Genomic DNA, 27,117 nt, shown 5'->3' with positions numbered 1-27,117 from the left:
TACAAGCTCACGCATCGTAAGGCTAGCATCATGCCGCATTGTGGCTTGAGTGGCTAGTACAGCTATTTTTGCTATTTTCTATATGCCACTATTGTACAACGAGGAATAACACAAGTGATTAATGAGACTAATTGATGTAGTCCATCATTTAAAAAAATCTATTTGAAGGTTTTTGTGTCGATTGGTTCATAGAACATATTTTTTTGTTGGTACCATGATGGTGATGTCTACTCTGCACACAAATCTCTATTCTAAAGCTATGTTCCAGGTCAACTTCAAATGATGTCCCTATTCACAACCTTTCATCCATGCATATCAGCTCTAGTTCTCTTTATTATAAAAGCAACACAATCTAATAAATTTTTAAAAAAACATGTCAAATGGTGTCATTTTGTATACTGCCTTACAGAAGTATTGATACTGCAGGTCACTTAGGCCTACTTTACATTGACTACATCACTACGTAAATGTCAATACATGCTGTTCATGATGAAGCTTTGGGAAGAGAGATTCACATCGAAACACTCCCGTTCTGGAGATTTCTCAGTAAATACAGTATGAACAATATAGGCCATGGGCCATGCAGAACCCAGAATTTCATGAAAAGAAATAGATTCTGCATGGTGGCAAATTCTAATGATTATTATTTTTATGTTCCCCACATGCCCATGGTATCATTTAAGCCCTGGTAGTGTAGGCTATATAGGTGGCTGCGTTACTAGCTTGCCTATCGGGCTATGGCTCTTTAGCCGAATGGTAACGTACGTGGCTTACTGATACGAGGTTCCGGGTTCGCCTCCAGGCTGGCGCTACAGTAGCACTACCAACTTTGTAGCTTTCTACCTGTTACCACCACTTTCTTTTTTTGTAATATTTTTTATCCCACGATTTTGTAACCCCTTTTTCACCCCTGTGTCAATCATCTGATGTGATCCTGGGCTCTACACACCCTCCACCAACCTAGTCCCCATATATGGGGGACAAGGGGAGAGCAACGGACTTGAACTCATGCTTCCTTCATGCCTGAGTGTCCAAGTTGCTCCTTTACACCTGACAGGGGGGAGTTTCCCTGGTTGGACGTAGCGCGTGGAAGGAACACGTTATTCCAACCAGTTCCTTTCCCCTCCATCAGGCGCCCTGGCTGGCCAGGGGGAGGCAGTTTAGTGACCAGGATTACTGCATGTTTTTTGTGAGGGTAGCTACCCTAGGGGACACGGGGAGAACATGCAAACTACACACAGAAAGGCCCTTTCGCCAACCCCGCCTTCGGGTATGGGCGCTGATGACGTGGAGGAGGAGACACGCCGCCAGCGCCCACCGCGTCCCGAGCGGGAATCGAACCCAGGACCTTCTAGCTGTGAGGCGACAGCACTACCAACTGTGCCACCGTGCCCCCTAGTTACCACCACTTTCATATTTTTTTATTCATTTTCATATCATATCATATCCTTATAATACAATTGAATATGTCAAATCATGCCAGGAATTGATTCGTAGGCTACTACTAAAACCATTGTAATGCAAAAGAATGCAAAAAGTTGGCATACAGAGGAATTATTAAAAAAAAATAGGCCACATTTTATTGATTTTCGTTTTCATAAAGGTCACAAAATGTGCTATATTTTCCAAACTATTAAACATAAAGACATGCAATTAGCATTAAGATGTGCACATAAGACTCCATGATGTTGTGAATAACAACTATTAAACAGAAGAGTTTGAGCATAGGTAATTATGACATCGAAAGACCACGCCCCATTAAAAAATAACCTTGAAAGCGGTGTCGCCATAATACTCTGTAGCTGCCTGGTAGTTGGCCCGAAGTCTGTGCTGGCATAAGCTGTCACGGCATGGTGGAAGCTGTGCGAAATCTGCTTCTCCTTTTTTCCCCACAGGACATTAGGTATAGACATTCATTGATGTCTGTGCAATCCATCTTCTCTGAAAGGTAGAGGCGACATGTGTGCCTCCATCTCTTTGAACTGTACTACAGTCATAGCATAGGCTATTAAGTTCCCAAAAACACTGCTGGAAATGTGGCATCTTCTTTAGGAGGTTCATGGGTTTCACTTTCCCTTTCCCAACAAAGGAACAGAGTCACAGCCTGTGAATGCCAATGAGGGAGGTGCATACTGTAAGTCAATCCCATGTTGACTTTCGACTCCCCTGATTGTCTATATTGACAGCGTGCTGATGTACCTTTTTTATTGAAAAATGGGGCACTGTAAAAATACTTAAATGCCATGATAAGAATGTCTGTATCATTTATCATCTGCAGCTATGATTCCTGCCTTTGTCTGCTGCATGCTTGGAATGAGGCAGAACCCTGTTATCTGCCTGCCCTCTTCATGAACCGATGCCAATTCAACGTCAGTGATATCCTTCGTTACGTGAAAACATTCTGTGCAACTGCTCCACCCACACAGCTGATTACAGGCTCCAGAGCAGCTGCATGCAGACCTGCAGACACAGCTGGCCTCACTCACACCTTTCCATCTAGCATACAACATTGATGCATGCTAGATGTAAACAAAGTGGAAGTCACATGGTTTGACACAAACCACAAACCCCCTCATACAACACAAATGTTGTGTCAAACCACGTGACTCCCGTTGGAAATGAATTGCGAGCTTGCATCAGTCAATAAGTCTTATGCATCAGCTCTACATCAATCAGGTCAGGCCACAGACAGCAGACCATGGTTGGAGCAGATCAGGGCTCAAGAAGGTGCAGCAGACCAACAAGCCCCCCCCCGTGGTGACCCTCCTCGAACAGATCAGGCAGAGTATAGAGCCCCATTCTGACCTGAGATCAGATTCTAAAAATGTCTTCTACATCCTAACAGTTTTCATTCTGACCTGAGATCAGATTCTAAAAATGTCTTCTACATCCTGACAGTTTTCATTCTGACCTGAGATCAGATTCTAAAAATGTCATCTATGTCAGTCGCTCTTCGATTAAAAATAAATAAATAGCAGTAGCAGATCTACAAGCTCATAGCGCGCCACCGAGTGGCGCGCTACGAGCTTGTAGGTCTGCTTTTTTTCAATAGCTAAAGCATAGCATAATGCTAACACCAAAAGGGGTTCCCGCCCCAAAATAGGTTAAGTGTGTCATCCTGCAGTAAACCAGCCCCCTCATCGGACGAGAGACAGCGAAATCCCTTCACGACGGACGACGTACGTCGCGACGTATATTTTTCCGTCGCAACGTATATTCGAGTACGTCCTGGCGTAAATATCAATTCGTCCCGGCAGAACGGACTCGTCGCGGCTATATCTACCCGTTTGCGTCGTAATATGTTGACTGTTATTTTCCGTCGCAACATAAAGAATCCGTTCTGGCGTGAGCTGGACTCGTCGCTGCAGAACGTGACTCGTCGCGGCTATATCTACCCGTTTGCGACGTAGGCCTAATAGGTTGACTTTGTTATATGCCCGGCGCACCTGCATCGGACATCCAGAGGACTATCATGGAGTCGAGGCCAGAAGAGGACCATGTCCATCCACGAAGACGAGTGTGATGAGAGGAAGAAGTAATTGATGTATTCCAACATCAGGGAGTCTCAGTGTAATGCTAAATGCAATAATAGTGTAATATTGTGGAACATATACAGCCCATTTTGTGACCAAAGAAAAAAAACTAAAATACAAATTTGACCTATTTTTGGAATAATTACTCCTATAATTATGCCTTCATGTTATATTACCAGTACCATATTTCAGCATTACAATGTCCCAATCAATTCCAGGCATAGTTTAATATATTCAATTGTATTATAAGGGATATGAACATTTCGTTTATTTCTCATTAAAGTGGTGGTAACAGGTAGAAAGCTACTAAATTGGTAATACTACCAGGGCTTAAATGATAACATAACATAAAAATCATCATTAGAATTTGCCAGCAGAATCTACTGCTATCAACCCCCGCTGGCCCATGGATAGAACTCACCGGTACGTTTTTTGGGTCAATTATAGATTACATTATAGATTGATATTTAATTTTAAGAAACGAGTCAGGAACGTGTAAGGTACTTTGAAAGGACAGACAGTTATACTGTGCTATGGCATTCACCAACCAGCTCAGTGGCCTTGTGGTTATAGTGTCCGCCCTGAGACTGGGAGGTTGGGGTTCAATCCCCGGGCCGGATCATACCAAAAACTCTAAAATGGGACCCAGTGCCCCCCTGCTTGACACTCAGCATCAAGGGTTGGATTGGGGGTAAGTCCCTGCGACATACTAGCGTCATGTCCAGGGGGTGTACTTGTACATCAAGCTGCCTCACGCTACAGAAACAGGAGATAGGCTCCTACCCTATGGGCCCCATGGCTCGGCAAGGCTACTTACTATGGCATTCACCAGCCATGAGATGGATGACTTATGCATAAGCATAAGACAGGGGGGATTCTCCTTTGATGTAGGTAGATGATTGTTTTCCCATGGGTTTGAATCCAGGTAAACACTAGCCAAAAACTAATTATTTTCCTTGCTTTAATTCTGCTGTGGCCACTTTGGCCACTTGATGTCACTGTCTATGAGGTTTACTTTTGAGGACATCAATATATTTTCATACTTTACTTGTGTAGATTAGAACACATTTCTAATTTCGTAGTAGGGGTGTTCCTACACTGAAAGGCGGCATATTATTTCACTGTTTTGAACAATTTTCTGCATCCTATTTGGTGTTTTATAGAGGGATTGGCACGTGAACTAGCAAGGACATCACATTAACTGTAAAATAAACAGTTCAGGTTCACTCTCAAAATTGTGCTGCATTTTTGCTCTGGGTTCAGGTGGTCCCAGAGCATAAAATGGTGGTCTATGGACAATGCATATAAAACTGGGGGTTTTCACCCATGTCAGTAGTGTGTCAGACTGTCAGTGAACAGGCACAGTTGGACCAATCGACGTGAAACATTGCACGCACACTCCCAGTATGCCAAGGAAGAAATGCCCCAAATGTTTCAAATCAATGGTGGCACTATAATAGGCCACTTGAACCATATGCTGTAAAATGAAAATTAAACACTTTCCTCCTGAATACCTTGACTCATGACCCCACTCGATAGGCCACACACGTGTCTGCCTTACATGATTTCCCGACATTTTGCATGTTCTTCAAATCAAATATAATAATGGAAGTGAATATTATTGAGTTGAAACATAGTCATAAATCATAGGTCACTATAGTGCAGTATCCATAGTCAGAGCACTTAGTGCAGTACATGTTATCAGAGAGTACTTGGAGCAAGTTGGAGGCTAGTCTATGACATTAGCTACTTAAGTATGATGCAGGAACTTAGGAGAGTTTGGGATCTGCATATACTGTATATGGGCAGCACCTGAACACAGACAGAGATTCCTGGATTCATAAATAGAAGATTGTTTTTCTTCAACCATTGTTACTTGCGCAAGCAGAGCACGCAAGTAATAGTTTCGCCCGGCTCGTATGCACCGTCCCAGCCAACACGCCATTTTTGATGCGTATGCAAATAAAACAGCAAATTGTGCCTGATTTGCTGGGACCAGATTACATACATGACCAATTACACTATGGCATTGGGTCCTTTAATCCACATATTTCTTACGTCATCATGAGAGCTAGTTATACATACACACACACCATGTAATCTGGTCCCAGCAAATCAGGCACAATTTCATGATCATGATTTAGTATTAATATCACTATAGTCCAAGATGAAATACATTTAAAACAATTGACAATTTACAATAAATAATAAAATAATTATACTGTATACGTGATAACATATTTTAATTCAATTTATATACCTTTTTTTTCATCACATATCAATGATTTATTTTTCTTTGAAAAACTAAAAAGGGATCCAGAATATTTCTAAATTGATAAAACTGTATTTCTTATATAGATAGAAACTTGAACCATACTTAAAGTAACTTTAAGAACATTTTGATGCCAATACTTTTGTACTTTTACTCAAGTAGGCACCCTATTAATTCCAGACTTTTACATTATGTATTTCTTTATTGCAGTATTGAAACTTTTACTTACTTTTTCCACCACTGGTTGGAGGCAGGAGGAAGACATCTGTGGATCTGGAGATGGACAGCTATATACAGCAGTAGGAGCCAATCATCATCCTAGTTCCACCTGACGCTATAGTGTGCGGCTTCAACTTGTAGTGTTGGCAAAGCGGTTAAATTCCTTTGCCCACACTGACGCATCTTGACACGACTTTCTGCATCCATCCACACATTCGCGTCAAGCGGCTTCAAGTCCCATCCACTCCCATTACAAGGGGGGAAACTGGAAAGGGTTTAACCAGACAGTCGCGTCAAGCAGCTCGCGTGCATGCACCCACACACCGCTCAGTCACCACTCACACCAGCTGGTAGTCAATCAGCCACTCATCACTAGGCCCCTACATCACTAGGCCATTACTCCAGTGAGGGAAGAAAGACACGTATGACCCTATAGGCTAGGGTCAGAACACTGCGGGTCAAAAATGAATCACAATAGACAATACAAATGCAAAATATTGGTCTGAGAAATGTAATTGAGATACAAATATATATTTTGTACTTTGAAAATACATGAAAATACATTTTACATTTTTTTTGTTTTTTTTTTGACTGGAAACGGGGAGAGAGATGGGGGGGGAAGACATGCAGCAAAGACCGTCGGGACCGGGAGTCGAGCCCGCCGCACACTGCCAGACTAGATTGCCAGCCAAGGTGCCTGGACCGCTGAGCCACGGCCCAGGGCTTTGATGCCTTTATTGAGATTGGTAGGAAAGTAGACTGATGAAATGGGGAGAGAGATGGGGAGTGACATGCAGCAAAGGTCATTGGGATCGGGATTCGAACCCGCAACACGCTGTCAGGCTGGCATTGCAGCTTAGAGTGCCCCGGACCACCACGCCAAAAATAGCTTATCTACAAACATTATGTCAGTGCGCGACACAGTAGATTGCGAAAATATAAATCATAGAAGACGTTGCAATTGTGATAATAAAATGTTTAAGTTGACATGATGTCTTCAAATAGCAACTTGTTGAGGCACTCCTCTTCTTTGACTGAATATCTATAAATACTAAAAATGGAAATGGAAACATGTTCAGATACTGTTTCAATCTGTCAAGATAAGAATGACAAAAGCCATGGCGTATGAAAGATAGCTTTATTGCACAAGGTGTTAGAATGTTCTTTTTGTGTTTTTGTTCCTTTTAATATAAAATGTTCTTTTTGAACACAAGCAACTCAAACAAATGTTTGGAATCCCCTCCACATTTCTTTTTTTTTTCCTTTCTTTTTTTCCTTTTTTTAAAGATATTTTTAATTTTCATACATGTCTTCCTTCAATTTTCCCTTTTAGCAAGCATGCAATGACTCTGTTGAGGATGAACAAAAATACAAAATAATAATAAAAAAAAGTAAATGGGACAAATGACAACATCAAAAGACCTTAGAAAAGAATAAAAATCCAACAAATTAGTATCAAAAACATAAAGGGAGAGAAAATGCTTTTTGCCCATTTCAGAAGTAAAATATCATTTTTTATTTTTTTTTCATTGTTTTATTGATACTATTTTGATTTTGAAATCGGGGCATTCAACCCTGATGTGTGCCCTGGATTACTCTGATGAAAATAGCTCTTCATACAAAACTGTGTTTTATGTACAAGAGTTAGTCTATAAATAGCACTGACAAAGGTGGAGATGATGGGTCCAGTATGTATAAGGTAGTGACTTTTGTTTTAAACTTCAATTAATTTGAATAGAAAGAGAAGGACGGGAGATTTGGAAGCTTCAGGTATACAGTACCCGTCCCAGTCCAGTATATACACAATATTCCTTTGTGTGACCGAAAGAGCTACGCGTCCCTGATTTCACACGGCTAAACTGACCGCAGCCACAGGCCAGATGCCTCAGTACTGTTTGGCCTCTGAAACCAAAATATATAAAATAAAATAAAAGTCTATAGAAAAAAAAACAAGTATTCTTAACCAAAATGAACAGATTAACAAATATACCCCCCACCCAATAAATAAATAAATAAACAAACAAACGGATGGACAAGCAAATGAATAAATAAAGAAAAAGAAACCCCACAAAACACTATAATGGAGATGCTTAAAAAGACATTCCAATTGGTATTTGTGATAATGTACATTAGCGCAAAATGGAGGGGCGTGATAATGGAGAAATTGGGACATAAACAGTACTTTAGACAGGGCAGCAACAGATATTGAGTGCACATTATATAATTATCAAACTGAACTCCCTGACAAATAGCTCTGACCATCCGTATAGATTATTCCTTCATTCACATGATTAGCGTTCTTTCAGCTGGTTGTCTGTGTATTTATAAGAGCAAAAGGGTAGGCGGAGTGTTACAAGGACGGAGAGGCTGGTAGAGTAGAGTGTGTTGCTGTATCTATGACTGTGTGCAACTCGTCTCTGTCAACCACCGTTGCTTGTCGACAGAGGTCTTGTGACCCTGCATTTGTAACTTGATTCTGTTTCATTCATCAGGGGATGTAGATTGGCACAGGTAAATGTGAACCATAGACAAAAGGCCATTGGCCGGCAGGTCAATTTGTTTGCTCAGAGAGACGGGGTAGTACACAGCAAAATCCTCAGTGTCAAATTGACTGTGTACTGTATAGTGCAACCTGGATATATACCCGTGCTCAGGGAAAATGATTCAGGGATCATTTCTATAGTTTTGGTTTCTAAATATAATCGTATTTATTTACCATTCACTGAAAACCTTACTAAAGATGGCACATCTTCATGAGGAGAGTCATAAGGATAACCAATATGAATTGAAAGCCATAGCATATCTCTTTGTCATAATTTAATCCATCAATAACATGTGGGCAGGAGGCGTAACTATGCTCATTAACGGGCTAGTGAGCTGTTTGGGCTGCTTACCTGAAGCCTGCCGTTTCAGATAACAGGGCTTTATAAGTAAATTACATTCTTTTAGCCCAATTATTTTATCAATCGGTTATTTCCGACGAGCAACACAGCTGAAGTAAATTAGTCACAATTCACCAATTTTACTTTACCCATCTCAGAAAGTGTCTTTGAGATGGGAATGAACTATCTGCACACAGTAACATAGAGAACATTCCCTGTATATACTACCTGTATATACTACAATAATCTCCTTCTTTAGTCCAGCCTCTTTCCAATTGCTCTTTACATGATTGAGCGATTGTCTCGTTCTTAAATTCAACATTTACATTAAAATTTTTGTATATACTACTACTCTTTTGTAGTACATACTATTTATACTTTGCCATAATTTCACGTAAATGTCAATAATATACTTACATAGAAATATATATGTAAAATCTTTATAATACTGTACCAAATATTCTCTATTTGTATTGCGAGAAATCATAGCTGGGCCATTTGGGTTGTCGTGATTCCGTTGAAAGGTTGAGTCGGGGAGAAGAGAGATGTATGCAAAGACATTTTTAGCTTAAAGTTCCATAGAGATGAACATGAACCTCTTTAAAAAAAAAAATCCAATAAATCAGCCGATAGGGTTAGTCTGGACATTAAGAAATATGTATAGGGTGAAAATGCAAATAGGGAACTTAATTGTCCTGCGAGAACTAATGCTCAAACTATAGAGGACAGTGTGTGTGTGTGTGTGTGTGTGTAAGAGAGAGAGAGAAAGAGAGAGATAGAGAGAGAGTGGCCACCGAGCTTTATACTGGCTATCATATACTTCATCATCATGTACAGAGCTTTTAGCTCCCCTGTAATAGTCAATATATTCAATGAACCACAGAGTAACCCCTTGTTAACGTCCTCCATACTGTATGTACCTTCCAAAGGAGCGGAGCTGAGCAGGGCTGGGGCTGGAACTAGTTAGTCGAGGTTAGTAGTTTTCACTCCGTTCCAGGTTGAGTATGAATCAGGAAGATTAGCTGGGTCTCTGTCAGGGAAAAGAAGACCTTTTCCAGGGAAAACTAGACAGGATACTGGGCAGTTTAGCCATTAGTCGGGTCAAAAAGGAAGATGCTTGCATGACCTTTTTTTTTGGCCCAGGCTTGAAGGGTTACCGGTGTGGGACTGGCTGGAGGAGCGCGACAGCTAAGCAGTCCAAGTCTGTGCAAGATAAAAACGCGCTACACCAACGTGTACGACTTGGAGTACGCCCCCCCTACACTCTGTTTCTGCAGTCTCCCCAGCGCAGAGGAGCTGTTCTCCAGCAGCGAGTCTCTGGAACCCCCCCCCACCTTGTTACTGTTGTTGGTCGGGTTACTGCTAGTGCTGGAAGTGGAGGCAGTTGCCGCAGTGTTGTTGAGGGTACCGGGCATGGTGAGAGTCCTCTGGGGAAGGGTGGCGGTGCCCGAGCTCACACCCAGGCTGCCCAGCCCAGAGTGACCCAGTGTCAGGGCCTGCTGCTTGGCCGGGTCTAGAGTCATATGGCGGCCCTGCGTGTGGTAGGCCCGCTGGGCCAGGCTACGGATCGAGGCTTCCCGCGGTGGCACAGCCGGGCACGGGTCATGCAAGTCCCCTTGTTTGCGGAAAAACGGGTCCGACTTCATGTAAAGGGGTAGGTTGCAGAATTCACCTGAAGGGGAAAGCAGAGATGTATAGGGACATGTTAAAAAGATATACACAAGTATTTTATCGAATAGATGTTTGCGTTGTTGTTTTACCTGCCTAAACGCTGATTTATATCCCGTACGCCCGTACAACTAAGTATAAATCAGGCTTAAAAAATATGTGCTATAGGCTCCTTTTCCTCCATACGTACTTTTGTTGGCGCGGTGGGGAATGGGCACAGCCACATTTTTACCACGGTCATAGTCCTGGGGTTTGGGCGGCGAGGCAGTGAAGCGGCAGATGCCTGGTTCGGAGGGCGTGCTGAGGGAGGTCATGCTGTCCGCGGGGTCATTGGTGCCAGTGGTCATCTGGTCGGACGAGCTATCGGAGATGAAGCACTCTGTGATGGTGAACTTGGCGTGCTGCAGGTGCTCCTCCAACTTGGCGTGCTCGTAGGCCCTCGCCAGCTCCTCGTACGTGGACGAAGCGCTCTCTGTGGACACCATGCTGTTGCGACCCTTGTCTGGAGAACGAAATGCACAGACATTTTGACACTGCTTAGTATGGAATATTGTACATTGTTAAGGGGCCAAGCCCGAAGGGACTTTGGTCCCTTATTGTATGTGTCTGTTATTTTTTTTTCCTCTTCTCCTTCTTTCACCAAAAATAGCAGTTCTGGCTTAACCGTGCAGTCAGTTTGGTCCAACACTGGACGGTACTTCTTGTTCTGCATCAGGCAGGATGATTGTATATACAGTAGGGGGTAGGCCTATACATTTGTATACTCTTTATTAATATTTACAAGAGCGGTGCCCGGCTGTAGAGCACCGAGTCGATAATGATGGAAGTTGGAGATCCATGCCCCAGCCAGCTATGCAATACCTGTTGTACCCGCGTCAGAGTACCCGTTCCACCCATCTGTCTGTGTCCCTTTTATGCCCATATATGGATATTTCTGTATCTGTCTCTCTGCGTCTCTAACGGCTTTATTCCATTATATTTCTGTTCTGTGTCAGGCATGCCCACAAACTGTATGGAGTGTTGTGATATATATGGAGCATGGCCAGAGGCCCTGCAGTCCAGAGGCCGGGCAGAGGACCTTTGTGACGGTTCTGGATAACCGTGGGTCCGACCGACTCGACACCGGGCACTGCACCCCCTGTGGCTGTGTGGAACGCGCGTGTCGCAGTCGAAGTCGGTGGGGCGAACGGTTCTCGAGTTACGTGGCTTACAGACGCACACACGTACAGAGACTTGGTGCATTTATTATAGATAAGATAGATGGTGTTTTTATTATACTTGAAGGTATCTTACTGTACGTACACTGCTTTGCTGTCTCTGGTGCCTGAATTTGCCCCAGGGGATCAATAAAGGTGGTCATATAATGTATTGTAACTAAAATTTGACCTTCTGTATACCAACATCTGATAAACAGCCAATTAATAGCTAATTAATTGGCTGTTAATACTAGAGGTTCGTGCCGCATAAAGTTTGAGTCACTAGACTCACTACACAGCCTTCACAGTCACCTACGTCACACCGCAGATCCCACCACTATGTTGGAATGGCCATAAATAATCATAGGGGCACATTGGTTGGATCTGAGGTTCTGGACAACTGGATATCCCAACTATACTTGACAGTGGACACCACAGACCACACTAAGTCTTGCCACTTGAGTGCGCCGGGTTTTAAGTCGGTGGGAACCATATATGCACATGACCATATATGGGCATAGCGGTCGGATCTCTGTATCTGCCAGTCCCTTCTATGCCCAATATATGAGGTCGTCATATAATTAAGCAATATTACACGAGAGGGTGTTGTTTAACGTGATTATTGTGGTCAGGAACGAGACGAAGTCGAGTTCCACAAGCATCACTGAAGTGGCAATAATCACGTTAAACAACACCCTCGAGTGTAATATTGCAATTATACAACAGTTACCCTTCTGAAAAAATCTCTGGATTTTTTTTTTTTAATGACAGATGTAGTCTGTCTACTACGACCACAAATGTCCCAAGAAACTAGCTAGCCTAGCCACCGAGTTTGCTAGCGCTCTGGGAAAACAGAGCGGCTGAATTCTTTGTTTTGATTAGGTGGTGAACAGTGCTGGTTTGATCCACGGCTAGAAACCGTTTCAACCAATCAGATTGCTTCCTCGAAAACGACCTGTTGTGGAATTTTGTATATAATATAATGGAGCTGATTTGTTTGCGCCTGATGCCATGATGACACACTGTGGCCGTACGTGTGCATGGCGACACAAGCCAGGCTCCGCTCACCTGTGTCTTGGGAGAGGCTGGCGCTGTAGCTGTCACTCTCCGTGGCGGTGATGCCATGAGAGCCCATGGTGCGCCAGTCGGAGGTCAACGTTCGCGCCGAGACCGTCGACTGGCTCTGGCCTGGCCGGCTCAGAGTCCACTGGCTGGAATATCGGTTCCTGGAGCTGTGGACCGATTTGATGCTCTTCCTGGAGACAGGGTCTTGGAGAGGAACGCACGGAACAGTCATTGAATAGTAACTGTGGTTGTAATCACGACATGTTAACACTTGCACACCCATTTAGGCCCGACGTCGAAATTAAAAAAAAATCTTCTAAATTCTGACAGTTTTCTGACATGTTTCTGTATTAGTGGTGCTCAATTTGTTTTAAATAGCAGACCTACAAGCTCGTAGGTTGTAGATCTGCTATTTTTCAATAGCTAAATTATAGCATAATGTTTAAAACACAAAAAGGGGTTCCCGCCCAAAATGGGTTAATATGCATTAAAAAATAAATAAAAACATACTAGTGCCTGGGCGGATGTCTGACATGTCAATCAAAGGCCCTGAATTCTGGATGAGGGCTTGGTGGTGCAAAGACACGCCCGTGCAGAAGTTCTGGGGATTCACTGATTGGCTGAACTCGGTGTCCGTCACTGGCACAGCTGCCTTGTCCTCCCCTATTAAGAGACAAGATGAAATATTTACAATGTGCTCTGTTGGAACGCTTTACATTTGAAATAAATAAGCATTATGTTGAGTGAGCATGAAGATGCAGTCACAGACCTATCTGTTTGATGCCTTCCTTGTCCTCGATAAGCAGCTGGACGCGTGGAATGTCAATGTGGAGCCTCGGGCCTTGAGGTGGTCCCTTCACTGGCGTGTCCATACTGCGGTTGTTCTTACTGCGCACACACACACACACACACACACACACACACACACACACACACACACACACACACACACAGAAGTGCTATTTAGTTGCGCATTTACTTTGTACACTTTTGCTAATTCAGCTCAGCTTTAATTCATTTTGACTCATAAGGCCAACAAAATGTCTATTCATTTTCATCAAAGACATGCACGAAAGCTTTAATTGGCCATGGCAGCAACAAACCACATCCAGAATTTATATAATTGAGGTTCTTACCTGATAAGCATCTCTGCCAGGCTCTTAGCATCTGCAGAAACAAATAGCTTAATTAGATTACAGCGGAGTGTGAAGCTAATCATACAGTAAAACCTCTGTCTCTCTCTCTCTGTGGGTGCTGCTGGGTTCATGTTCTCCGTCTCTCTCTCTGTGTGTGTGTGTGTGTGTGTGTGTGTGTGTGTGTGTGTGTGTGTGTGTGTGTGTGTGTGTGTGTGTGTGTGTGTGTGTGTGTGTGTTGCTGGGTTCAATGTTCTCCGTCTCTCACCTCTGAGTCGTTTGAGCCTTTTCTCCTTGCGCTTCCTGCGAATAATGAAGAGCAAGGCCACGCCCAGTGTGACCAGGATGACCGGTGAGCCGATGGAGAACAGCTTCTTCACGTCGTCCCCTTCTCCACGGGCCGACTTAATGGGAGGGATGGTGCCTGCAGAGTGAGCATGGGAATAGAGAGACAGAGGCAGACAGACATCAGTTTTTCGGGGGGCAAATTAACTCAAATAGACACCGTGAGATGGAGGGTGACTGATTTAAGCAGTCACACCTGGCCTGAGTCAAACTAGAACTGGACTCAGAGCTGGGTGTGGCTGCGCACCTGTTGTGCATCATGGACTTGATCAAGGCACAGCAGGATAAATCAGTCATCTCCACAAACACTGAGGAGATAATGTGTAGTAAGATATACGTATACTAGGAACTAAAAAAACATCGCATGGATGCACCTGGGACGTATCCTCAGTGATGTATCCCGAGGTCATGGGGGTTTCGGGTCTCTCGCAACATCATACCCCTCACTGCCGGGGTGATCAAGTCCCGACTTACGACCCCACGATCAGTCCCATTAGGGAAAGACCAGCCAGGGCCACACAGTCCGCTGCTCCCGAACTACTCTGCCGGGACTGGGAGGTCTGGCGAGTGGAAGGACTATAGGCTCTGTGGCTGGCTTGACTCCCATGTCCGAGCCCCTCCCGGACGTCTCACCAGGTCCACTCCTGCTCTCGCTAGGTGCAGCGCAGGACCTGTGCGTCGCCCCAGACTCCCAGCACCAGGACCTGTGCGTCGCCCCAGACTCCCAGCACCAGGACCTGTGCGTCGCCCCAGACTCCCAGCACCAGGACCTGTGCGTCGCCCCAGACTCCCAGCACCAGGACCTGTGCGTCGCCCCAGACTCCCAGCACCAGGACCTGTGCGTCGCCCCAGACTCCCAGCACCAGGACCTGTGCGTCGCCCCAGACTCCCAGCACCAGGACCTGTGCGTCGCCCCAGACTCCCAGCACCAGGACCTGTGCGTCGCCCCAGACTCCCAGCACCAGGACCTGTGCGTCGCCCCAGACTCCCAGCACCAGGACCTGTGCGTCGCCCCAGACTCCCAGCACCAGGACCTGTGCGTCGCCCCAGACTCCCAGCACCAGGACCTGTGCGTCGCCCCAGACTCCCAGCACCAGGACCTGTGCGTCGCCCAAGACTCCCAGCACCAGGACCTGTGCGTCGCCCCAGACTCCCAGCACCAGGCACTTCATTCAGGAGCGGTGGATTATTGAGCCGCAATGGTTCTATTATAGTATACCGTGGTGCAGTATGTGCTGTATGTACAGTTTACCTTTAACCCATTTTGGACTGAGGTCGATTAAAAAAAGGCTTCAAAATGGCTTCAAATTTCATGTCAAGGACCCCCAGAATTAACTCTATTGGGCCACGGACCCCCATCTCAAAATATGTAGTTCCAGGGACCCCCCCCAGAAAAGCCAATATTTTAGTTAAAAATGTTCGCTCTGAAATATATATTCAAAGATTTGCACCACATTTCCACGACTTTTCAAAAATAGCAGACCTACAAGCTCGTAGCGCGCCACTCGGTGGCACGCTATGAGCTTGTAGATCTGCAATTTTTCAATCGCTAAATAGCATGACATGATGCTTGAAACACCAAAAGGGGTTCCCGCCCCCCAAAATGGGTTAATCTAAACAGAGCTCACACAGCTGAAGGAGAGAGTAAAGAGACACACTTACTGCCATCATAGTCAGTGGTGGCAAACTGGGAGGTCTGGTTCCCGCAGCCGGCGCTGTTGCAGGCCTTCATCTTGAGCTCGTACCAGGTGGCCTCGCGCAGCTCGCTGAGAAACAGCTGCGTGCTGGAGTTGGCCTTTAGGCTCTGCCAGGTCCAGGTGCCCTTGGGCCTGAAGTCCAGCATCAGGCCAGTGATGGGGCAGCCGCCGCTGGTCCAGCCCTGCAGGTTGATCCCGGCGTGCGTGGAGTTGATGTGGGTGAGGAGCGGTTGGTCCTTGTTGAACACTGGCTCTGTTGGTGGGAGAGAGAGAACGCAAAAGGTAAACAAAATGTGTTGCAATGATATCTACGCAAGCTGAGGAGTCTTGTGTTTTATCTATACGCAGACACGTCTGGAGGGCAATTGAGTTAAATGAATACCGCACTCGGCTACTCGCTATTTAAGCTGTCTAAGCTGAAAACCGTCCAACTACCAACTCTACAGCAATAGGCTGGCACAGCATGTGCTTGTTGCAGTATTCATTGAAGATAGTTGGGTGTAGAAAAGATGGCTTGCTGTCACTGGGTGTCATATCGACCTTGTGCAACTTTTCTTTGGCAGCCATTAAGCATTTCGCCTAGTGGGAGTTTAGTTTACTTAAAGTGCTGACTGAGAATAGTCCCATTTTGATTGCCTCAATTAACTTTAGGTTTAGACCTTTAATGTGCTTTGTCTGTTAGTGGGCCACTGTAAGAAAAATAATAGGTAGAATATAGGTACTGCCCGGATGCAATGGGTACTGCATAACCAGAGGGGCAATGCCCATTTGTTCCCAAATGGCCATCGTTCCCAATGGGGATAGGCCTATTTTACGATGCATTTTAACACATTGATTGCTAGAGTTTTCTATTTGCTCAGGCTTGGTGGTGCTGAGCGATTAACATTGGGACTTCTGAACTTTTTCGGGGCCCACAGCGAGGGGCCTCTTATAGCGAGAATCACACCGCATAAATCAAAAGGAAGCCAAACTAGTCCACTTCAATTAAAAAAAAAAATTATGATTCTACCATCTTCCATTCTGGAGATATTGACCTTTTTCTAACACCTGCTTTTCGCAGCACGCTGCTCTTTTGAAAAAACAGCAGAGATATGGAAGGTTGAAGTTGACAGACATTGACAGACAGATATAAAAATGAACACAAATAATATCATATACATACTACACACTGAATGAAAGCCCTGAATGTCTACTTTTAGGAGGAAAACAAATACACATGGTCCCATGTATAGTTTGTCAGTAATTGGCTATTGAATGCAGCTTGCGCCCACCAGAGAGGATTTCAGAAAATGCATGGACCAGAAGAACTATTATTCACAAAATAAGGCCTATAGCGAAATGTACATACTATATACCGTATGAAACAGAAGACTCTCTGCTTTCATAAGAAAAATACTTCTACTGTAATAATAATGAAAATCACACCCCTGTGAAGTGAGCAGTGCAATGTTGCGCAACATTGCACTGCTCACTTCACAGGGGTGTGATTTTCATTATTATTACAGTAGAAGTATTTTTCTTATGAAAGCAGAGAGTCTTCTGTTTCATACGGTATATAGTATGTACATTTCGCTATAGGCCTTATTTTGTGAATAATAGTTCTTCTGGTCCATGCATTTTCTGAAATCCTCTCTGGTGGGCGCAAGCTGCATTCAATAGCCAATTACTGACAAACTATATTTGTATATATTTGTATATTTGTTTTCCTCCTAAAAGTAGACATTCAGGGCTTTCATTCAGTGTGTAGTATGTATATGATAATAATTTATTTATGTTTATATCTGCCTGTCAATCTCTGTGACTTTAAACCTTTATAACTCGCTATGATAACTTCATGAGGAAATGCTCACTTCACAGGGGTGTGATTTTTATTATTATTACAGTATTAGTTTTTTTCTTATGAAAGCAGAGGGTCTTCTGTTTCATACGGTATATAATATGTACATGTCGCTATAGGCCTTATTTTGTGAATAATAGTTGGACCTGAACAACTGCATTCAATATCCTACTGACAAACTGTACATGGGATCAATATTATGTATTTGTTTTCCTCCTAAAAGTAGACAATTAGGGCTTTCATTCAGTGTGTAGTATGTATATGACAATAATTTATTTATGTTTATTTTTATATCTGCCTTCAGAACGATAGTATAACGGTGAGATGCGTTACTGGATCGGTGAGTTTAGTGGTTGAGGTTGACATGTCTGGACATGTTTGAGGAAAGAAGCACAGGAGAGAGAGATGATCAAATAACTGGCTGCTTTGTTGGACAACGCTATCTTCACTTTGTTTGGGCAAAGAAGCAGAGATCAGCGATGGAAAAGAGTTTTATCCACGGCAGATAAGTAATGACGTATTATCGAGGGACCGCCATGATCAACTAACTGCCTGGGACCGAGGCTACGTTGTCACCAGCCAATGCAGCCATCGCTATCCGTTGTGTGATTGTAGCCTTTTTATTCATTATAATTGCAGTGATAAGACCTATATCACAGCCGGGCGTCTCTCTCGATACCGTGGATATAGCCTACATCCACAATCACACAACGGATAGCGATGATGGCTGCATTGGCTGACGAAGACGTAGGCAGTAAGTTGATCATGGCGGTCCTTCGATAATACGTCATTACTTATCTGCCGTGGATATAAAGCTCTTTTCCATCGCTGATCGTGCTTCTTGCCCAAACAAACAAAGTGAAGACGCGATGGCGATCCACACAACGGATAGCGATGGCTGGTGAAGACTGAAGACGTAGCCAGGCAGTTAGTTGATCATGGCGTGTGCCGTGTGCGTGTTGAAAACGTTATGAAATGGCGATCGTTGAAGATTATTCTTGGTTTATATACTGGCAGAGGGCAAATCGACACGACTGCGTTATATCTTTTTCCGAGAATGAGAGAGCGGTGCAAGGCGATTACAAGGCGCAGTGTGGCCTGGGGCCAGGGAACTCAAACTGCAATGCGATCCGGGCAGAAGAGACTCAGACTCCCCCCACAAAGATTCCTCGGGAGAAACCATGTAGAAACAGGAGGGGAGGGGGAATCGAGTGTATTCACAGACACTAGACTACTACTAGAGTATGGGTAACTCCATTTTAGATGCCCTGACATCTGCGTTGGTCTATGCCGTTGCCGTGCAGACCCATACGTGTAATGGAGGCATTGGAGGAGGGAGCGTCTTCGCCACAGACAGACCTCTTTTCAGGAGGGAGGGGCTTTTTACTCCCGGATCACATATTGGAGCTTCCTGGAGACGATCGCTGTTATTTTCCTCGGTGTCCTGGAGCATAGGACGTTGATGTACAGTAAGCAATAAAAAAACGTATAAAACGTATACATACGCTTCGCGCGTACGGCGTTCGATATTAATAAAGCGTATGGATACGTTTCCAGCATTTTTTGTGTTAAAGTCTGACTTCGCATTTCTAAAGATGTACGTATGACAGCTGCTGATGATTACACAATACAATACACATCCAAAATGGTGCCGCATTACACCGCGCCGTGTCATTTGGGCCTCATTTCTATCCTGTGCTAACAATGCAATGCTCGGTGTATTTGGTTTCTTCTCGAGTCTATACTCATTTTAAGAATGCGTACACACGAGTTACAAATCGTACACACAAGTTACAAATCGTACACACGAGTTACAAATCGTACACACAAGTTACAAATCGTACACACGAGTTACAAATCGTACACACAAGTTACAAAGCGTACAAACAAGTTACAAAGCGTACACACAAGTTACAAAGAGTACAAAGAAGTTACAAAGCGTACACACGAGTTACAAAGCGTACAAACAAGTTACAAAGCGTACACACAAGTTACAAAGCGCACTACAGGAATCTGGCGCCCTGTTCATGGCAAAGCAATATTTAAACATATACAGTGTTGTATCACATCATGTTATGTTCCCATAAGCGCTCTCTCTCTCTCTCTCTCTCTGAAAAACGGGTCCATTTGGTTCTATTTTAGGTGTCATAATCAAATGTTGCAAAGAAGCAGATGAAAAAAATGTATAATAAAACATAACAGATCAATGTAGCCGTATCTATTTGTCTATCTACTGGCTTCTTTCTCAATTCGAGTCAATTAGCTTTATTGGCATGAATGTAATAACTACAGTATTGCCAAAGCATGAAATGCAGCAAAAAAAATACCCTAAAACAAATAAAATAAAAATATAACAGAAAACAAATAGAACATTTACTTTTACAATATGTAAATACTGTCATACTGGTTAGAAATGTACAGTATTAAATGTGTCCTTGGTGTGTGTGTGTCTGTCAAGATAGTTCGCGTCAAGATAATGGTGACATTGTGTATCGTTTTCTATTTGTCCCTCATTTTGTGACATGCAGTCACATATATGCAGTCACACTCTCTTATCCCATTTTGGGCGGGACCCCTTTTGGTGTTTTAAACATTATGTTATAATTTAGCTATTGAAAAATAGCAGATCTACAAGCTCATAGCTTTTTCTGCTATTTTTGAAAAATCGTGAAAATGTGCCTCAAATCTTTGAATATTATTCTTTCAGATTTTCAGTTTTTAACTCAAATCTTTGCTTCTGGTGGGTCCCTGGAACAACATATTTTGAGATGCAGATTGCAGATAATTTCACCTCTTCCATGGGTCTTGGCTTCGATGATCTCACTGATACGCCCGGAGCCGACGCTGTTCTTGGCGGCCAGCTTGACCTTGTACCAGGTGCCACAGCGCAGGTTGTCCAGGCGGAAGGACCGCTCCGTGGAGCTGATGAACACGTCTCGCCACTCCTCCGTGTTGTCCACGGAATACTGCAGCACGAACCCTGCATGTACAACAACAACCCACGACAGAACTCAAAGTTAAACACTGACACAGAAAGAAAAGTATTTTTAACTGAAGAAGTGTCACTAATTGCCAACAGGGTTGTCTGACAAAGTATAGTGTGAGGTGCTATTTACACAAGGATGGTGTTCATAAAAAACGGCAAAATAAAGTACCGTTTAGCGCTGTCATTTAGACGAGAACGGTGTTCTCAGGAGGTGAAAACGCATCGAAGTGAAAACGCCTCCCAGAGTGCAAATCTTTGAGAACACCGTTTCCTATGGTCTCCATATAAACAGGCAAAACGGTGAATCCGCAAAACTTATGACATCATGGCTCACGTTAATTGGCTCACAGCGGCAGCGCATAGCCTATGTTTATTACATTGATGCAGAGCAATATCATTATGATATAATGGAGTTCCTGAACAAGCCTCCCTCCTCGCCTACAAAGTGCTGCTCATCAGCGATGTTGAATGTAAAACCATGATGTAAATAAAAAGCCTTGTGAAGTTGTGATAGACGGCAGCCGCGGCAGCAACGTTTATTTAATAAATATATATCATCCCGTGGCGCGCCCAGAGCAGTGTTGCGCCGCTTGCGTCTTCTTCTTGTACGTGGGTGACCTGTCTATTTGGCAGCCCGTTATCGCCACCTAGCGACAGTATAGCATAATAGCACATTATATCATAACTTGTGCGTTCTCGTGTAAAGGGTAAGAAAAAATGAGAACGCAACGGGACTTTGACGTGTTATATGGAGATGGTCCCCGTCTAAAAGAGGCCTGAGAGGGAGGATGACTGATTTAAGCAGTCACACCTGGCCTGAGTCAAACTAGAACTGGACTCAGAGCTGGGTGTGGCTGCGCACCTGTTGTGCATCATGGACTTGATCAAGGCACAACAGGATAAATCAGTCATCTCCACAAACACTGAGGAGATAGCCTCTGTCCGGACAGTGGGGAGATCGCCTCTCCTGTGTAATGTGATATTATTGTATATAATTCCCTGCACATGAAGCAATGAAGCTACAATTCAAGGAAGCTGCCCTGTGTCGTGTCCTTCTGTACCCTGGGTTGTGACTGGCTTTGTCACATATAGATATATGGTATAGATGCATGTTTTGTTGCATGGCCATTTGAAAGCTAAATTCAAACCTAATTCAAATCCAGATGTCCCAAACATCCAAGGATTAAGTGGCATTTTCACTGCAGCTACACTTCTCAACACCAGAGGGCAACAGAGCACAATAAACGGCTCCAACTTGTACTTTTTATTTTTTGTCGTTACCCTATTTCAAATTCACACACAAGCATAAAAGATGACTGTTTACAATTATTACAGAACAAGACACTGTCTGAAGCATGGGCAATAGGGAATCATAGAGGGCCAAAGGAATTAATTAGAGGAAGGTAGAAGGTCAGTAAATACAAAAACGCAAGAACATGATGGAAGCAACAGTGAGGTCAAGTGTTTTGCTCCGGTAAGTCAAGTCCTGTCTAGAAAACAGCACAGTACCTCTGATGGAGCTTCCTCCGTTGTCCCCAGGTATCCAAGACAGAGTTATGGAGGAGGTGGAGGTAGTGGCGACAGTCAGACGAGGCTGGTCAGGAGGGACTGGACACAAGCACAGAAAGCCCAAATTATACTTGGTCATTATGACGGTGTGGTGTGCTGAAAATAGATCATCTACAAGCCCACAGTAACACATTGCGGACGCAATGCTTTGTGAGCTTGTAGACCTGCTACTTCCGGTGTGTGAGAAACATCATAATTGCAACAAATAACAGAACAAATATAAATGTGTGGCTTCATCCACTGCTCTCACCTTGCACCAACAGATTGACTATGATGGTGTCAAAGCCCAGGGTGTTGGTGGCTGTGCATGTGTAGTACCCAGAATCCTCTGCTTTGACGGAGCGCAGTACCAGCGTGCCATTGGATAAGATCTGTCGCTGGCTGTCAGCCGTCACTGGGATGGCAGAGTCATCACTGAGAACAAATGAAGAATGTGATTATAATAGTAAGACATTATTGTTATGGCATTGCAATTGAACATTATTTTAACTGTCAGCTAAACTGACACTGTGTGTGAGTAGGGTTCCTCGCACCTGTCTTTAGTCCATTTGATTGTGGGTGTGGGCTCTCCGACTGAGCCGCAAGGCAGACGCACCTCCTTCATCCAGGGCGTCGTCACTGTCCCTCCAAAGGACAGAATCTTTGCTGGGGCTAGACACACAGACACGCGCACACGCACACACACACATTTTAACTTTTCGTTCAACATTTGTAACTATAATATACAGTACAGTACTGATAACCCTGCACATTATCTGCCAACACCACTGTGGGTCTCTCTTGCCACTGTCTGGGTTTGCTGACAGCCCCGTTGGCCTGAAGGGAAGCCTTTTCCCAGCTGTATAGTGTTTTCTTTTTGGTGTTTTTGCATATAGCCCCTCCTCATGCACTCGGTGTGTCAGTACAGCAGAGATACTCCCTCTATTGATCTCTGCCCCCGACACCTCTCCCCAAGGGTCAGTTTACTGGATAGGCCCTGTTCATCACCACATAATTAACAACAGCGTGTCTTGCAACAAAGCCGGCGCTCAATCAATACTACAGCTGTCAGTCAATAGCACAGAGAGAGAGAGAGAGAGAGAGAGAGAGAGAGAGAGAGAGAGAGAGAGAGATTAAAGCAGGCTGTTAAAGGGAGCCTATTATGTTTCTGTCCTATACTCACACAGCAAAATGTGTGTTCATTAAACCACTTTCAACCTTGCATCTTTGGGCATGCCATTATAGGCGCTAATTTTAAACAATGTTTAAATTGTTGTTTTACATTTTTTTTAAACAAATTATAGTAGCGAAAATAGCAGATCTACAAGCTCAAAATGTGTCGCATCGTGATGCATTGTGAGCTTGCGGATCAGCTATTCTTTTGCTATTCGTCGTACAATTTGTCCCCGAACAATGACAATAAAGTGCATAGAGGCGTTAACTCTAAAATTCAACCCGGGCCGCGAGGCTCCATTTTTTTACACTCTTGTTAAGTGTTCAACTCTGAAAATTCAACCCGCGAGGGTCCATCTTTACACTCTTGTTAAGTGGTCAACTCTGAAATTCAACCCGTGAGGGTCCATTTTCTTTACACTCTTAGGCCTCATTCACACTATTGAGACGGCTGTCTTGTCTGTGTCTTGTGTCTTGTCTGTGTTTAATGGCCGCCACCAATGCATTTCCAATGGAAGTCACATGGTTTCACCAAACATTTTTGTTTGATGGCTGTGTTGTGCCCCCCTCCCCCCATCAAACAAAAATGTTTGGTGAAACCATGTGACTTTCATTGGAAATGCATTAAACACGGACAAGACACAAGACACGGACAAGACAGCCGTCTCAATAGCGTGACGGAGGCCTCAGAGTTCAATTAACATTGGGGAGTTTTATGTGCTTCTCTTCCTCCATAATAACCTTTACCACCAACCTCCCCTTGCCCTTCTCGTCGGTCTATACCACTCCACGCTCGCCCCGGAGGGACCCACCTTTCCCAGCAGGCTCCACCGTGACCTTTTCGCTGATGTTGCCGCGGCCAGCGGTCGTCACAGCCGCTGCCCAGATGTGGTACTGTTTACCGCGGGTCAGGTGAGTGATGCGGTAGAACAGCATCTCTGGGTTGGCCTCGTACTCGCTGGGCGCCTGCATACGGGCACAGGGAGGGGGGGGGAGAGGGCACACAAAGTCATGTTAACAGGGGGCGGGTGGGGGGGACGCCACACACTGACACAGCGTGCAGTCGCTCTCTCTCGCTACCAGGAAGCCGGCGCTGGAAACATGTTGGGAGTTTATAGGTATACTGTATAGGGGCTGCGACAATCCATTCTTTCTTATAGCCATTTATTCTTCAATTAATCCTTATCTCAAACGTTGGTGCAAAATTGGGAAAATAGCAGATCTACACCAAGCCCACGTTGCAAGGTATTGAAGGTCAATTGATTATTTTATTATCGACTATTGATTATTTTTCATTAAAATGGATTAAATGTATATTAGTAATTTAGTCGGATGAACTATTTCACCTGTCGTTGGGAGCGACCTTGCTATAAGAGGCTACAGTATGCTGTTTCCGTGCATATGCATAAATGTTTTAATATATATTTATATGCATACGGTAATAATATATATATTTGAAAATGCTCATACACACACACACACACGCACGCGCGCACACGCACACGCACACACACACACGTCACACACACACACACACACACACACACACACACACACACACACACACACACACACACACACACACACACACACACACACACACACACACACACACACACACACACACACACACACACCACATCAAACACGAGGTGGATGCTGGAAAATACTGCGGCATGGTCAAGCTGGACCTCCAAAAGGCTTTTGACACTGTGAACCACTCCATACTGGTTAGCAAGCTAAAAGCTATTGGTTTTGATAGCACATCAGTGAGCTGGATGCAATCCTACCTGGAGGGGAGAGAACAGATGGTGGAGGTGAACGGAACACTGTCCCCCCCCCCCCCCCCCCCCCCCCCCCTCCTAGTGAGCTGTGGCATTCCACAAGGAAGCATACTAGGGCCTTTACTGTTCCTAATATATGTAAACGACATGACAACAGCTTGTGACTGCAACTTTTTCCTGTTCGCAGATGACTCAGCACTGCTGGTCTCGGACAGGAACAAACTGCAGGTTGAAAAGACCCTCAGCTCTGAACTCGGTAGAATCTGCACTATCTTTAGGCTACACCTGGGAAAAACGGAATCCATTCTCTTCGGATCAAATAGTAATCCCAGCAAAGCAGATGGCTTCTTGGTTAGAGTGGGTGACAATATTATCACACGAAAAGATGAAATTACCTACCTAGGTTCCATCCTGGAGGCCAATCTTTCCGGTGATAAAATGGCCACGTAATCAAAAAAATCAAACAAAGTACAAGATTCCTTTACAGGATTTCCTCACTGGTCAACAAAAACACCTTGAAGACCTTAACAGGAGCCCTCGTACAAGGTTTCTTTGACTATGCATGCACCTCTTGGTACCACAGCACCTCAAAAGCCCTTAAACAAGGCTCCAGACCTCCCAAAACAAACTGGTCAGGCTCCTACTTGGCCTCACCCCCTGAACCCACCTCACCCCTGCCCACTTTGACAGGCTGGGATGGCTTAGGGTCGACGACAGAGTACAGCATCTTGCAATGGGTCTGGTCCACAAGATTCGATACACCACCAAGATACCCATGTACCTGTCTAAATACTTCCTTAATGTAAACGAAGTCCATACCCACAACACCAGAGGGAGTGCAACAAACCATGTACAACCCAGATTCGGCACAAACAAGGGACTAAATTATTTTCGCTCCTATGCCACCAAAATGTGGAACGCCCTACCAACAGTCATTAAGACATGTGAATCCCTTGACTCCTTCAAAACCGCTCTCAAAGGCTGCAATTCAAAACTGGCCCCTGTAAAATCTGAATCCCCCCCACCACCCCCCCCCCTTTTCCCCTCACTGTATATATCTTTTCCCTTTTTGCTTCCTTTATGATGAATTCCTGTTCTGTAACTATATAGAAGTGTCTATTTGTATGTCTCTAAATGTTTTGATGAATTGAACAAGGTGGACCCTGTTGTAAACAAGTGTAATGCTTAATTGGGTCGTCCACTCACAGTTAACAGTCTTTGTATTGAGTTGTGCTTGAAATGTACTGTAATTCTGCAAACTGTTAATACATTTCAATCAATCAATCAATCAATGTGTGTGCTGGGGAACATTCCCGGTGTTGTGACGATCCAGGGAGCGATACGGGGGAGATAAGGTGGTGTTGTGGTGATCCAGGGAGCGATACGGGGGAGATAAGGTGGTGTTGTGGTGATCCAGGGAGCGATACGGGGGAGATAAGGTGGTGTTGTGGTGATCCAGGGAGCGATACGGGGGAGATAAGGTGGTGTTGTGACGATCCAGGGAGCCATACGGGGGAGATAAGGTGGTGTTGTGGTGATCCAGGGGGCGATACGGGGGAGATAAGGTGGTGTTGTGGTGATCCAGGGGGCGATACGGGGGAGATAAGGTGGTGTTGTGGTGGTCCAGGGAGCGATACGGGGGAGATAAGGTGGTGTTGTGGTGGTCCAGGGAGCGATACGGGGGAGATAAGGTGGTGTTGTGGTGGTCCAGGGTTCGATACGGGGGAGATAAGGTGGTGTTGTGGTGATCCAGGGGGCGATACGGGGGAGATAAGGTGG

At 44.5% G+C, this 27,117-nt stretch overlaps 1 protein-coding gene across 2 annotated transcripts in view; it reads right to left on the bottom strand.

Moving 5' to 3' along the window:
• Positions 1–9,725: 9,725 nt before the first annotated feature.
• The window catches only part of LOC310871341 (cell adhesion molecule DSCAML1-like), a gene marked incomplete at its 5' end in the record, with an annotated part of 145,037 nt that continues 127,645 nt past the window's right edge, over positions 9,726–27,117 (bottom strand). Inside the window, 13 exons of one of the 2 annotated variants that reach the window (XM_083782826.1) lie at positions 9,726–10,578; positions 10,765–11,076; positions 12,839–13,039; positions 13,346–13,498; positions 13,605–13,723; positions 13,972–14,002; positions 14,237–14,392; positions 15,976–16,263; positions 20,639–20,827; positions 22,343–22,441; positions 22,653–22,816; positions 22,936–23,053; positions 24,367–24,520. In XM_083782826.1, coding sequence (XP_083638952.1) covers positions 10,130–10,578; positions 10,765–11,076; positions 12,839–13,039; positions 13,346–13,498; positions 13,605–13,723; positions 13,972–14,002; positions 14,237–14,392; positions 15,976–16,263; positions 20,639–20,827; positions 22,343–22,441; positions 22,653–22,816; positions 22,936–23,053; positions 24,367–24,520 — 2,433 coding nt within the window. In that variant the 3' untranslated portion in view covers positions 9,726–10,129. Of the gene's footprint in view, positions 10,579–10,764; positions 11,077–12,838; positions 13,040–13,345; positions 13,499–13,604; positions 13,724–13,971; positions 14,003–14,236; positions 14,393–15,969; positions 16,264–20,638; positions 20,828–22,342; positions 22,442–22,652; positions 22,817–22,935; positions 23,054–24,366; positions 24,521–27,117 lie in introns of both variants that reach the window. The other variant, XM_083782827.1, reaches the window with a different exon arrangement.

The sequence above is a fragment of the Protomyctophum parallelum genome, assembly GCF_964188405.1.
Source record: "Protomyctophum parallelum genome assembly, chromosome: 1".
Classification (NCBI taxonomy): domain Eukaryota; kingdom Metazoa; phylum Chordata; class Actinopteri; order Myctophiformes; family Myctophidae; genus Protomyctophum; species Protomyctophum parallelum.
Note: the sequence above shows the minus strand (reverse complement) of the source record. Positions and strands in the feature narration are given on the sequence as shown.